The sequence below is a fragment of the Choloepus didactylus genome, chromosome 7, assembly GCF_015220235.1.
Source record: "Choloepus didactylus isolate mChoDid1 chromosome 7, mChoDid1.pri, whole genome shotgun sequence".
NCBI classification, from domain to species: domain Eukaryota; kingdom Metazoa; phylum Chordata; class Mammalia; order Pilosa; family Megalonychidae; genus Choloepus; species Choloepus didactylus.
Window position 1 is genome coordinate 125,010,180 of NC_051313.1, and position 15,584 is coordinate 125,025,763.

Genomic DNA, 15,584 nt, shown 5'->3' on the forward strand with positions numbered 1-15,584 from the left:
TTGAGTAGCAAAAAATCTATGGAAGAAAGAACATGTAAATGTTATATATTATAAAATGAGAAGTCATAAGCAACACACAAATCATATTTTTGGTATCATCATACCATATATTCAATATATAGGGAGGAAATTAAGAAGAGGCCGGTAAGGATAGCAGCAGGATGTGTTATTTAGCAGTAGATTTAAAAGGGAGAAAAAGGCAAAAGTTGTGGATTAAGGGCTACCTGGCAATCCTATGCTAGTTAAAAGTTAGAGAGAAACCCATGCAGAGGCCTGAAACAGAGTTGGGAGTGAAAGTGAATAAACTTGGCACATAGCAAGTACTCTAAATATTTGTTGAGTTCTATTAAAAAAAAAAAAAAGCTACTTTGATGACTTGGAGGCAGAAGAAATTGTCACCTATTTGTGTATGCTGAAAATACCACTTCAACAGACCTAGGAATCCCAACTATGCAACAATCATTTAAAAATGGTTAGGATAGTTTTCAGTGGTTCACTGAACACCTTGGCGATGACGGAAGAAACAGCAAAAGCTACCAGAACATTTCAGTGCCAGGCTGGGTATAGAAAGCACTGGCTCTGGCCTAGCCAACTGCCCTTGAATTCCATTCCTCATTGTCATCATCATGTCCCCTTCCTGCCAAATCTTTCTCAAATCTTCCTCCCTACAGTCATTTTAATCAGGCAATGGACTTTCTTAAAAGTTTGGTTTTTGCTCTAAGATAACATTGTTTTGAAATCTACATATCACTTTATCTCCGGCTAGAAATCATGAGGACTAGATTAGAGCCTGGCTCTGCTGATAATTTTTTGTTTAAATTTTGGCAGATGATAACCATTTTGGATTCCTCATCACTTCTCTACTGTTTGGATAATCAGATGAGGAAATGTATTATAAAGCATTTGGAAAAGTATAATGTATGACAGAAATATCACTGTTAGTAGAGTAATATTTATAGAGAAATCATAGATACATCCATACTATTAGGAAAAAAATATTGGCTCAGCAGCTTCTTTTACATATGGGAGTCACTGCTTTTCCTGTGAGTTATTGATAAAGATAGATCACCTTAAAAAAAAAAAAAGACACAAAGTCGGCGCTAATAGTCAAGTCACCATCTCCACAGTGATTTACATCCTCAGGATGAGCCTCTCCAACGACTTTAGGAAAAAGCTGGAGAAAAATCTCTCGTTAGGACTTTGAAAGATTGGAAATTCACAGTTTTCCTTGGTCAGAAATTTAATGATAACCCTCTCCCTTAGATCTACAGTTGAACAATTAAAGCATATTGCAGGGAAACTGTCAAATGTAAACTTTTCTCAGCTCAGGGACCTGCAAAGTGTACTTGGCTGGCTGAATGGAGTTCCAGTGTTGTTCCAGGGTCCAGACCTTGTTTCAGAACTGACAAAATTAAGAATCTTTGGGTTCTAGCATTTTCTGTCAGGGCTACTCTTCCAGTGTTATTTTGGCACATGTAATACCAAGGATCCTTATCAGTTATAATTCCAGATAGGTCATCCCTGCGGTTCACTGAGATGAGGATAAGCCCACAAAGACCATTTCATTACTATGTACCAGTTTCTTGAAAGTATAAGTCAGAAATGACAAGATTGAATACTGAGCGAAGTGGAAGTGAACCAGAATTAAGGACACTGACTATCACCTATTGCCAATGGACAGAGTTGGTTTTGTAGGTTAATAGCATATCCAAAACATCCCATTTACTTTTAAAATAGTATAAAACACATTACAAAGAATTGTAAGATATTCAGCTCTCCAAGATCTTCTGTTTATATAAAGATAATTCTGTATTAAGCAACTACTATTATAATTGCCAGTTATGTATATGGAGATGATTCCCAATACCCTAGCCAACAGCTAATACTAATACTCTCCTGCTGGCTTAGATATGAGTTTTTTTTAAACAAGCAATCCTACATTAAAGTACTTTTTGGTCTCTGTATTCAATACTTTTATTTTTAAAAGATACTGACTTTTTGATCATCACCATGATTGTTTTTGAAAATTGTTCTGAGCTAGCAGGCAGGAGTCCTACGTTCTAATTTTAATCTCAGCTCTACCTCTAATTCTTGTTAGAAACTTAGATGAGTTACAACCACTGTGGTTTTCAACTGAAAATAAGGGGTTGGACCAGATATTAAATACATTTAATAAAATTTAAAGGCACTTCTTGAAATGTATGTGTTGTGGTGATTTTTGTTTGTTTTTTGGTGGGGAAGTGTGGTGGTGGTCGAGGGGCACAGATAAACATTGTGGAAGGTTGTTGGTGTTGCACCTCAGGAAAAAGTCATATTTATACTGTTCAATGTAGACAAAATGGACTTCCCTAAGATTTCTCAGACCTCACAGAATAGCTAGATTTCCTGAAGCATCTCACAGTAGTTTAGATTACAAAAAGAAAATTCATATTTTAAATGCATAGTATTTCCTTGAAAGGTTATTTTGGCAGCAGCACTTGTGCAAGCCTCTATAATTTTAGTTATAGGAGGTGTGCATTATTCTTGACTTAGGCTAACAGGAAGCAGAATGCAAGTACCCTAGAAGTATTTATAGAGAAACAGAAAGGAAGACCATTTAGGATTGAAAGGTTTGCATAGATAAGCCATTAGGGATAATCAAGGATTCTGTTTTTTTTTACATAGTGGAATTAATTTAGCATACTGACATGCTAATTATTATTGTGACCTATTTTGTGAGTTCATGTCCTGTCTCCTCCCAAAGGCTGGGAGATTACTTATTATGTACTTCTTGACAGAAAATAGAAGACTCCACATAATTAAGCTTACTAAAGCTTATTAAAATGGTCTGTACCTTTTAGCTTCTGGCCCCTTGACACTACTCTTGCTAAGACTACCATTAACTGCCTAAATCCCAAATTCAATAGACTTATTCAAATTCAGTTCAAACTCAATCTATATCTGTGTTCTGATAATTAGCACTGGCTACTGCTAGTCTCTCCTGGCTAAAACCTTCCTCCTTTGACTTTAGTGACACTACTCTCTTCAGCTTCTTTTACCTCCTTAACATCCCCTGCTTTATCTCCTTCACAAAATCCTCTTCCTCCACCCAAACTTTAAATAGTGGCATGCCTCAGAATTTTGCATGTGGGTCTCTTTTTGCTTTATACATTCTTTCTGGTCTTTCTCTACACTATGTTTTCTATTTTCTACCCAGGGATGACTCCCAAATCTCTTATCTCCTCCCACACCTTCCTCCTAAATCTACATATTTCAAGCTATACTGCCTTCTGGATTTTATTTACTTGGATGTTTCACAAGCACTGCAAATTCACCTGTATAAAAATTGAATTCACACAGATATACCCTCCCTCCTGATTTTCCTATCTCAATTACTGGCACCATTCTCCACCCAGTTGCCCAAGCCAGAAATCTGGGATTGTATTAAAACTACTCCCTCCTCTCTCCAAATCCAGTCAGATTTGTTGATTCTACTTCCTAAATATCTCTTGTATTTTCCCCTTCCTCTCTCTCTCCACTCTCTCTAGCTTTATTACCCCCTCTGTTTCACTAACCTCTATATTTGGGAGTGGTCACCCCTAGTGCCAGGTTCCTACCTTTTCTCCCTCCTATAGTTGTGTACTCATTCACTTACAGACTTTGTAAAATAGAGAAGAAGAAAATAAGTCACCTGTGATTTTACTCTTTGGAGATAACCACTGTTCACATTTGGAGATATCCTTTCAATAATTTTTCTAGTACATAGGAACTATTTAAAAATGGAATCATGAACAGTGATCTTTTTTTTTTTTTATACTTTATTTTTTTAATACAATAGTTGCCAGCAATAAACTGGTGTATGAGTTCCAAGAGAGAGAAAAGAAAATACAAGCATTCTATAATAAGCTTTCATTTGCCTTTTCAAGCAATTCTAAAGAAAATACTCCAATTCGTTATGGCTTCAGGAATTGAACATTTTTTTCCATGATAAGAATGTAATTATCGTGGCCCCAATCTTGATAAGTTGTAAAGGTGGAATAAAAAAGGCCTATATAGTATATGAATAATGAATGCTTCCCTCTCTTTGAATCAAATAATGATTATAACCAGTGTAAGAAATTTGTATCAATAAACTTAATGAAATGTGCATCAAAATGTGTATGAAAAAATACATGCCTGTTTCCTCTCTTTTTAACTTGGAAGATATTTCCTAAATGGATTTTTTTTAATGCACAGAAATGAAAGCTCTCTATATCCATCTCTGGAGAGATTTAAAACCTAACAGAGAAAATAATAATGCCTAAATTCGAGTGGATCAGCTTGGTGTAAGAATAAATGTCAGAAATATCTTAATCACATACAGGTTGCTCAAGGGTTTAAAGATTAAATTGTGAAGGCCAAAGTTACCAAGAAATAAAATCTCATTTGAATTTTATCACAAAGTTACCAATACTAGTAAAAGAAAACAGAACTGTATAGAAAATCTGCATCTACATTTTTTCAAAAAAGATAACTGAAACAGAGCTTTCCACCTGTTGAATACAAAAATCTCTCAAAATTCCTTAGAAAGTTGTAAGACTCCCCATTTATATTCTCATCTCCTCACTGAAGAGGAATAAAGGGGAAAATGGGTAGTTGTAGAACCACTATCAGATGATTTCCTTTACACCAACATACACTACATGAAATCACCATGAAAACTTTTATGTCCCAAATCTCCCAGGATTTTTAAGCTCTACTCTTTCCACAAACATATGATGGGGTAAAAGCACGTTGTAGAATCATCCTTCTTCTTAGCTTCTATGCATTTGCCAATCCCAATTTCATTTTACTAACTTCCCGGATAAAGGAATAAAATCTGTCTTTCTACCAGGAAAAGTAAGTCTGTCTTTGTCGGTCTCACTACAGCAGCCAGGTGTGACAATGAGCACAAAGGCCTCCTTGGTCATCCAGCTGGGCAGCCAAGTGGAGTCACTGGATAAAGACTTCAAAAGACAATGAGAATAAATACCTGACGTGAAAATACTTCACAACTGAGTTCACAATGTGTTTTTCATCAGTATATTTTGAGGAATGGAGTTCTTTCCTCTGCAAGTCTTCCACTTGGCACCACTTAGTAGAAAGAACAGGCACCCCTTCTCAAATCTTTTTTTATCCAGCAAGGTTCAACATCACCTGAATGCTAAGTTGCCACTGTTTAAAAAGTAGGTGAAAAGTGATCACTGGGGCCTCTGTGCTAATGTAGATGTAACACTTTGAGCTTTGACCCGCAGAAGCAACTGAAATGTAATCCCTCAATAGATAATGTGTGAAGCGCCTGATAGTGCCTTTCCTGGAACCAGATAAATCATTGTCCAATGTCTAATTACAAAAAGATGTGTGTCAAACCTTGTGATCAGCAATAAGGAGTTCTTAGAAAGGAAAAACAAAGGAATCTTCCTGAGCCACGTGAATACAACATGGAGCTTTTTCTGTCATCTTTCTATACCAACCTAATTACTGACATGTAAAAAATGGAGTATGCTTATAAAAGTCTGGCTGCTTCCATAAAGCTAGTGCTTACTAAATGTCTGCATATAAAAGGGAGGAAAACATTGCCATTTTAAAGCAATACACTTAAATTTTTCAAAAACAACCTATGAGAAATAGCACTTCTTAAACAAATTAGGTATAAAAATTACCAAAAATGTATTTTAGTCACAACCACAGTCTTTGGAATAGTATTTAGAAAGCTCATTAAAAAAATACAAATGAATAAATAAATAGCAAACTTTTGTTTTATTTTCACTAAGTTCCTCCTTCCCTGTTAGAGACAAATAATTCCTGGTATAGGACTTCAATATAAAAAACAAAAAACAAAATTCATGCAGAGTGCTATTTCTCAACATGGCTATAGAAAAAACTTAATTCAGTGAAGTACACTGATTGAGATTAGGCAAAACTGAAGTAAATACACACTCACCACAACACGATATTTCAGTCCAAAAGGAGTGAATGATCCTGTACCCAAAGTCTAACAATAAATTTGGGGGGGTGAAGGTGGGCATTGATAATCTGTGTATTTTATCTTGCTTTTAATATAGGATGAATAATCCATTCTTTACAAAAATTATCTACATTAAATGTGCTTTAGAAACAATATTTTACTTAATATTTTGACAAACCCACCCCACATTCCTTAGGTTAATTTCTGTATAAGTGTTAGTTTACATCACTAATCATTGTGCTGCTACAGCTAAATCAACTAAATATTAGTCTATGTAGTGTTGCTCAAAAGATCTACAAAGGTATAGACCTATGTTTACCCAAAAAAAGGAGCTTTTAAAAATAAAAACAAACTGGAAGAAAGCAATAATATTCCAAATGAATGGCACTGGGCAAATTGCATGTAACAAATAACAGATTTAGATAGATTATCAGGTGTTCATCGGTTTCTCTCATAAGGATTAAATGCTTGAGGAAGATCTTGAGACTACCTTCCCCTCCCTCTAAACTTTCAGCTTCTACATAGGATCAGATGTTACAACTGGTATAAATGATAAATGCTATTATATAAAAATTCATCTACAAAGCAAACTAGCAAAATCTGTAGTGACTATTCATAAAAGGATCTCTTCATTGGTGGTAATATCCTTTAGCACATATCCAGGATAGACTAAATTGATACAGAATATTTCTGATACAGTAGCAATCCTTTCATATACTTTTACTATTATAAAATTCCAAAAATACATAAATACTCCTTGTACCATGCGTTATACACCATTTTGGGGGCAGACTGATGAAGTCATGGCTACCACTTTAACAGTTAAACACCGCACCTCGAGAGTTCTGCCATCTATCCACAGTGTATGGTGAGGGCTTGGAGAGGTGGCAAACTGCCTCTACATTGAAAACTTTATAATGGAATGTCTCCAAATTAGAGGAGAGGGGGAAACCGGGAGGGGAGGTAGGCAGGGTAAGGGAATTTTAAAATAATACTGCTTGGGAGCGTATATTTTAAGATAGCTACTATACCTTGTCTATCCTTTATCCTAATCTTGAATAACTGCATATTCATGCAAAATAAAATTTCTACTTTATAGGAAGAGGAGCAGTCTGTTAGGAAAAGCATATTCTGTTAGGGGAAGATGTGAAGACATCTCTCTCATAAGTGCCATTTACTTGGTGAGTCTTTTGGCTACATCACTATATGCTATTTCAACCTCCTTGTCACTGGGACAGGTATTGGTGAACTCATCCCTGCTATAAGCATTAGTTAAGTATCTCCAGATGCCAGTCATTCCTTTCGGGATATCAAAATTGCAATACTTTTTGGCCACCACCTTGACAATGTGCAGTTTGGGCAGCAGGTTGCAATCAGCTAATGTCATTTCATTGCCATCCAGAAATTTACGTGTGGAAAATTTAATATCCTCCATACTATTCTCATCAATTTCATCAGGGAGGGGAGAATTCAGATATTCGTCCAGTTTCTAAAGTGTTTTCAAGAGACCCCTCTCCAGTGCTTCATTAGCCTCTGGCCTTGAATTCTTAATATATGCAGAGAATTTGGCAAAGATATCCATTCCAGCAGTATTTGATTCTGGGTGTTTTGGTGAAAGCTTTAAGTACTTGGGAGGGCATAAGACTTCTTCAAGAAATTCCTCAATCTTATTTACATCCGTTTTGACTTCATTGTTGAAAGTTATAAATGGTGGGTGGGTCCCGGGAGCCAAGTTCTGCAGGTCTGCAGGCTTCCTTTTCAGGTCAACAGTAGTGACACTAAATACAACGCCTTTCAGCCAAAGAATCATGAAGAGCCTCTGGGAAAAGGGGCAGTTTCCTATGCTTTCACCTTCACTGCCAGCCTAAGAAAGGAAAATCCGAGTAGGGAATCTCGGTCTTTTCCAGACGCCCAGGAGTGCCTGCCCTTGACGAAGAGCTCGATGATGGGCTCTTTGTCCTCCTCCTTCAGCCCGTTCAGTGGCATCGACAACGCCATGGCCGGCTTGGTGGGTTCGGACGGCGGCTGCTGCTGCTCCGAGGCTGCTCTGGCTGCCGGCTCCCGCCGCGCTGCGCTTCCTTCAAGAGTCCCGGCGTAGAGCTCGCAGTGACCTCGGCCTCGCAGCACCGCCTCACGCCCCGCGCGCGACTGAACTGATCTTTTAAAGACAAATCTGTGTCACCTACTTCTCAACTTAAAATAATATGGCAGCTCTACATCTGACAGGATGAAGTTTTGTTTCTTTAGCATGGCATCCAGGAGTCTTGACTACTGGTCTTTGCTTTTCTCTCATACAAAATCCTCTATATCAAAAATTAAACTCAAGAGTACAAGCTGTTCTTAGAATGCTTTATGCTCTCACACGTTTGCTCACTGTTGTCTCAGCCTGGAATTTCCCCCTTCCCAGTTTCTACCCAGCTGACTATTTCGGCTCAAGCAAACCTACTCTGTGAAACCAGTAAGGCCTGCCACTGGGATAGCTATCCTTTCCTTTTTAGTTCACACTGTATCTCTAGTATAGTAATCATCACAAGGTATTGCAACTACTTCTCCTCTGCTTCTGAAAGAAAGGAATTTAGGTGTCTTTATATTCCTTGCATTTAGCAGGGTGCTGGCATATAGCTGCTGGTCAATTAATGTTTAATGAAAGAAAAAGAAACAGAACAGGAGGTTGTCTACCTCACCTCCAAAACGAACCAGTAACCAACACTCCACTCCTCAAATTAAAGCACGGAAACACTCCTTTAAATAATAGAGTTGAATGTTAACCTTTCCAAATATTAACTAGAAACATTTTAGCTCAAAGAATAGTTTTTCAGATTAGACAAATCATCTGGCAGGGATACCAGAGAATGAAAGAACCATATTGGTAAAATCTAAATAGTGAGAATAGAATTCAGAATAGGCAGAGTATAATATACTGTCCAGGGGAGGCATTATGGACATAAGAACCTCTAGAGAAAAGGAAGGAAACACTGAGAAGGTTAGGGTTTGGACAAACTGGGATTTAAAATTTGCCTGCTTTTTAATGTAGACTGAAGATATACTAGGTACTCTTGTTTATAATTGTGATTAGTGAGCTTATTAGTGGGATGGGGGACCAAACCACAACTAAAACCTACTAGGCAGCCTGATACGCAGACAAACACAGAACAGTCTATTGTATGGACTGATCCTTGCTCTCCTACTTCTTTCAGTGTAGGGGTGTCATAAGTTCTCCCATCTCAAAATGGAAATTTAAGGGAATGTGGAATTAGAATCACTACATAATGCCAGATAGAAGTATAAAGTATTATTAACTTGAATGGGTAGTTAAAAACCAATTTCCCCGATCCCACCCCACCAACCACACCCCTTGGGTGGGGGGTGGGTAGCAAGTTTTGAGTCTAGTGAAAAACTAAAATTTAATTCTTTCAGTGACTGGGCAAGGGTAGGAAGGGGAATAAAATATTTCACAGTGATGTAGAGAAGCAAGTAGTACTTTAATTGAAGGTGAAAGTAAAGAAAGCTCTTTTCTAACTAAGGAGCCACCTCACACCCACAAAACTCTTACCATTCCTTTGGGACTCCCTAGATTCCTGCTCCAGCTGGGTCTTCTTGGGATGGAGCTGGTCAGTCAGTGACTCATGTGGCTTTTCCAAGGGGACCAACTTGTCCAACAGTATATCCTGTCTTTCTGAATTGGCTGGGACCTGAAAGCAATGAGGTATGATTAGATTTGTAAGGTAGATTTTGTGGAAATTGAAAGAACTGGAAAAAAAGATTTTTTAAAGCATCGTCCACGGACCTAGAAAAGGGGACACATTTCTCATTGCAAATGACAATAATAACTGAGAAGAGACAGAGGCTAATCTCTACAGCTCAAGACACTGGAGACAAATTCAGTGACTCTTTTCCCATTGACCTGTGGAAGTCCAGGATCATAGAGTTTTGGGACATGGAAGGTACCTTAAAAATCTAGCTTAACTTCCACCAAATGACATTTTTTTTCTGTAACTGTGCTGTCCAGGATGGTACCCACTACCATATGGCTAGTCCAAATCAAGATATGCTGTAAATGTAAAATACACACTACATTTTGAAGGCTTAATGCAAAAATAAGATTACATATTTTGGGTTAGATAAAATATATTAAAATTAGTTTTACCTTTTTTTTTTTTTTCCTCCATCTGGCTACCCGAAAATTTAAATTATATTTATGGTCTACATATTTCCTTTGGACAGTGCTTTTCCATAATATCCTTGACATCTGCTTGAACCTCTACTTGAATACAGCTGTGGACAAGGAATTCATTACAAGATAACTTTTTATTTATGGGTAGCTATATATGTTAGAAAATTCTTTGTTTTCCTGTGATACCTATCTGCCTTCCTGTAACTTCCCATTGTCCTTGCCTTCTGTACTGACAGATTCAGTCTAGCATCTCTTTTCTCTTTACCCAACCACACTTTAGTGGCAGTCAGATCCCTAAGCCTTGTTCTCTAGGCTATACATATTAAATACCTTCAGGTACTCTGTCATATGTCATATACCTTTTGCTTTAGTTGGCTTCATATACTCTAATCTCTCAATCAAAAGACACCCCCTTCCCACCTGCTTTCGGGGTTCATCAAGCTCTCTCTCCAGATCCTCCAGCACAGTCACCGCCTCCTCTCCAGTCTCTGGATGGTGTGCTTGCACCCATGCTTGCAGGTCCCTGGGAAGAATGCTCAGGAACTGTTCTAGCACCAGCAGGTCTAAAATTTGCTCCTTGGTATAATACTCTGGCCTCAGCCATTGGCGGCAAAGCTCCCAGAGCTGGGTAAGAGCTTCACGGGGTCCAGGTGCATCCTGATAGCAGAGCTTCCTGAAGCGCTGCCTGAAGAGGTCTCTCCTGTGAGGACTGTACTTTTGTGAAACGGAGTAATGGTCCTCTACCTTTATCATCAGAAGTCCATTCTGTTCCTCAGGTTCCAGGGCTGTGGCCATTCTGGGCTTTGTTGTTGAGGAGATTAATCCTCTATCTGGAACTGATTCAAGGAGAGTCTTTTAGGATCTTGCCTCAAAGACATTCCTAAGACATAAAAAGTTGTTACTATAGAGAAATGACCAAAGCTGCTGTGAACACAAACCCATAAATAACGCTGAACCACCAGGGCTGAGTCAGAGAAAACAGTCTCACAGGTGGCTGTAAAAAAGAACAGTGAAGCAGTGACATGGATTTTAATCTGGGCCCTACTGTGTGATTTAGAGCAACTTTCTTAACTAGATTAGAGCTACCGATTCTTATCTGTAAAATTCTCGTATTTACTTATAGGGTTGCTGTGTAGATAAAATAACGTATGCAAAGCTGCTGGCCTGGCAGCTGGTCAGGGGGGCGAGGGGTTGCTGCCGACCACAGTTTTGCCCTGCCCTCTCCTCTTCTTCAACCTGGAGCCAGGAGAAACTCACCTCACTAGCACGAAGAGGAACAGGTGCAACAGCTGGGGTCAGCTGGGCGCCCCGAACAAAGACAGGACTCCCGGCGACGGATGGGCGCGCGGCCGCTGGCAGCCGGGCACTTCCGGGCCGCTCTAGGAAGCCTTATCTCGGTGGCGGTTGCCAGCCTTCCCTACTTCACACTTGCTGGTGAAGGACTGGATTCCTGTTCCTTGATTGATTCGGCTACTGGGTCCACAAGCACGTTTTCTTTGCTCCTTTTGTAACAGTGACTTTTAAAACAATCTTAAAAAAAACCGTAAGCAAGCAGGAAATTGTAAAGTAACCTTAAAATGTAACCTTTAAAACTGGAACAGGCTATAATGAAAGCTCTTATTCTCACAAAGGAGCAATTTGTAAATGTAAGGCCTGCAAACATATGTAAAGTTTGCACCTTTCCCAGGGGTCACCTGGAAAACAGGAGATAAAAAATTACTGAAGTTCTCCAAACCTGTTACAAGTTAACTAAAACAATTGACTCCCTTTGTCTCTAATGGGTTTAGCCAATTAAAGAATCACTGGGAGACTGCCCCAAACCTCCCACATAGATAGGCCTTTTGTCTATCACTCTTGTTGCATGTTGACTGAATAATTATCTCTCTGTCTCTGAACCTGGGTATAAAACCTAACTGGAGAAACACAGCAGAGGCAGATTTGGGAAAACTTCCCCTGCTTTGTGCCAGCATAATAAACCAGCTTTTCTTCTTCAGCTGGGTTTGGTGTGACTTCTATTAGCCTTGCGGAGCAACAGACCCATATTTGGGAAGTGCCCCTTCTTCAGTTTTAAATCTTTTCCCCCCTCTGTATTAGTTAGGGTTGTGTAGGGAAACAGAATCAATGAGAGGTGTCTGTGACTATCAAATTTGTAAAAGTGACTCACGCAACTGTGGATATGCACGAGTCCAAATTCTGTAGAGTAGTCAGCAAACTGTCGATTCCAAGGAAGATGTCCGATGAACTCCTCAGGAAACAAACCAGCAACTTCGACGAACTCCTAAGGAAATGAACTGGGATCTTCGACGAATGCATTTGATGAACTCCTCAGGAAATGAACCGGCAACTTTGATGAACTCCTCTGGAAATGCTTCACTGGGCAGCTGAAGAAGAAGTGAAGGTCCTCTATCTGTCTTGCTTACAAGTCTTCAACTGATTAATTGGATTAAATCCAGCCAATTGCATTCTCTCATTGTGGAAGACACGCCCTTTGCTGTGTCATCAGTCACAACTGCAGTCAATTGACTGATGATTTAAAAAACCAGCCTGTTGGTTTATTAACCAGCCACAAACGTCCTCATAGCAATTGTTAGGCCAGTGTTTGCTTGACCAGACAGCTGGGTACTATCACCTGGCAAAGTTGACACAAGAACCTAACCATCACACCCTCTCAAGATTTTTTTTTCATTTAATTGTTGAAGAACTTAAGTGAATAAGCAATGCATTCACATGATTCGAAATTTAAAAAGAGTAAATGTCCTCGAGCATCTACTTCTTTTTTTCAGTTTATTTATTTATTTATTTATTTATTTTATTAAATTCAGTTTTATTGAAATATATTCACACACCATACAATCATCCATGGTATACAATCCACTGTCCACAGTATGATAACATAGTTATGCGTTCATCACCACAATCTATCTCTGAACATTTTCCTTACATCAGAAAGAACCAGAACAAGAATAAAAAATAAAAGTGAAAAAAGAACACCCAAATCATCCCCCCATCCCACTCCATTTGTCCTTTAGTTTTTATCCCCATTCCTCCACTCATCCATACACTAGAGATCCACAAGTTCTTCACAATCACACTGTCACCCCTTGTAATCTACATTATTATATAATTGTCTTCAGGAGTCCAGACTGCTGGGTTGGAGTTTGCTAGTTTCAGGTATTTACTTCTAGCTATTCCAGTACATTAAAGCCTAAGAGGTGTTATCTATATAGTGTGTAAGAATGTCCACCAGAGTGACCTCTCGACTCCATTTGAAATCTCTCAGCCACTGAAACTATTTCGTCTCATTTTGCATCCCCCTTTTGGTCAAGAAGATTCGAGCATCTACTTTTGGCAATCAGGTTTTCTGTGATATGTTTATACTTCTGCAAATAAATTATGCTGATATAGACTCGTCTTGCTTTTATCCCCTACACAAATGGTAGCATACTATACACTCTGTTCTGCACTTTGCCTTTTTTCCCCTCCTACCAACAGATCTTGGGGATTGTACATAAAGGATTTCCTCTGTCTTGCTCTCTTTTTAAACAGCTGCATAGTATTCCATTGTGTAGATGTGCTGTGGTGGTTTGAAGCTGTATGTACTCCAGAAAAATATGTTCTTAAATCTAGTCCATTCTTGTGGATGGGAACCCATCATAAGTGGGACCATTTAATGAAGTAATTTCAGTTAAGGTGGAGCCCAGCCCAATCAGTATGGGTCTTAATCCTATTACTAGAGTCCTTTATAAGAAGAATGAAATTCAAACAAAGAGAAAGCCACAGGAGGCAAGAAGCTGAAACTGGAAGAGAAGGGAGAGACCAGGAGATGCTCCCCTATGCCTTGTCATGTGACAAACTAAGGACTAGGGATCACTGGCAGCCAGCGCCAGAATGTCATGGTCTTTGGAAAGAAATCATTGCCTTGATGCCTTGATTTGGACTTTTTTTTAGCCTCAAAACTATAAGCTAATAAATTTGCATTATTTAAGCTGAACCATTTCATGTATTTGCTTTGTATTTGCCCAAGAAACTAAGACATATGCCATAATTTGTTAACTATCCCATTGATGGTCATGTAGGTTGTTTCTAATCTTTTGCTTTTTCAAACACTGCTGCAATAAATTACTGTGAACATACATCATTTTTCATTTGTAAGGATATATACAAAGTCTATATTCCTAGAAATGGAATTATTAGAGCATAGAGTAGGGACATTTATACTTCTGTTAGTGCCAAATCACCATTCATAGAGCCTACTAGCAATGTTATTGTTTCCTTGTACTTATCAACGTAGTGTTGTAAAACCTTTTGAGCTTTGCCAGTTTGGGTGAAAAAGGCTCTTAGTATTTTTCTCCATCTTTCCTTTTCTTCCATAAATATTGAAACACACCTACTAAGCCAGGCACTATTCTGGAAACTGGAACTATAGTTTTGAACAAAACAATTCTTTTGCCTTCATGGAATTCATAATCTAGTGGCTGTGGCAGCAGCAGAGAATAATCAAATAAGAAAAACACATAGTATATTAGATGGTGGAGGCAGGTATTAAAAAGAGAATAAAGAGGAGATGGAGTTTGGGGGGTGAGAATAGGGTAATGCAATTTTAAATAATATGGTCAGGGAGGGTCTCATTAGTAAATTGACATTTGAGCCAAGATTGAGGGAGTTAAAGGAATGGAGCATTGAGGGTAAAGATGTTTCAGGGAGAGGGATAGCAAATGAAAGTCCTAAAAAGTAGAGTGTTTGAAGTGTTCTAGGAACAGGAAGGATGCTTTTGTATCTAGAGCTGCATGAGCAATGGGGAGAGTAGAAGGTAAGATCAGACAGGTTAAAAAGGGTTTTGGGGGGAAAGGAGAGGGAGAGATAATAAGGACCTTAGATGAGTGCAAGGATGTTGATTTTACTTCAAGATGGGAAGCCATTAGGGGTTTTTGAGCAGAGGGCTAACATCAACAGACTTAGGTATTGAAAAGAGCATTCTGGTGTGTTGAAAATAGATTTGTAAGTGGAGGGGATTAGGCAAGGCCAGAAGCAGGGAGACAGGTTAGGAAACTACTGCAATAATCAGATTTTAGTGTCTCAGACCAAAGTAGTAGCAGTGGAGATGTAAAATTAATGAAACAAAGACATGATTTCTATTTTTTTTTTACTGGGGTATTTTCATTGGTTACAAAATAAAAACAGACAAAACCCCCACATGTTATGTATGCATTGATCATTTTAATAGGAATTCATTTGTGAAGCCATTAAATTGCTTGTTAAATTACTTTAATACAAGTATGCATAATACCTCATTATCTGTTGATAGTCCTACATTATATATATATATATATATATATATATTTTATAACACAGGTTAAGTTTTTTTTAATAGATATTGCTCCACAGAAGATATACAGTGATCTAAAAGCAAATGAAAAGATGTTCATATTAGTTATTAAGGAAATG

The 15,584-nt window shown here is 38.3% G+C and overlaps 1 protein-coding gene and 1 pseudogene across 8 annotated transcripts in view; both read right to left on the reverse strand.

Annotated features, from left to right (window-relative positions):
• The window catches only part of ZSCAN16 (zinc finger and SCAN domain containing 16), a 32,589-nt gene extending 21,087 nt beyond the window's left edge, over positions 1-11,502 (reverse strand). For 4 of the 8 annotated variants that reach the window (XM_037844907.1, XM_037844902.1, XM_037844906.1 and 1 more), the window contains exons 1-3: positions 11,397-11,502; positions 10,560-11,019; positions 9,519-9,657 (exon numbers count right to left, since the gene is read on the reverse strand). In XM_037844907.1, coding sequence (XP_037700835.1) covers positions 9,519-9,657; positions 10,560-10,934 — 514 coding nt within the window. In that variant the 5' untranslated portion in view covers positions 10,935-11,019; positions 11,397-11,502. Of the gene's footprint in view, positions 1-3,822; positions 4,965-7,694; positions 7,830-7,891; positions 8,124-9,518; positions 9,658-10,559; positions 11,055-11,396 lie in introns of those variants that run through there. The other 4 variants (XM_037844908.1, XM_037844910.1, XM_037844904.1 and 1 more) reach the window with 4 other exon arrangements.
• Positions 6,978-7,822, reverse strand: LOC119540996 (annotated as a pseudogene).
• Positions 11,503-15,584: the final 4,082 nt, after the last annotated feature.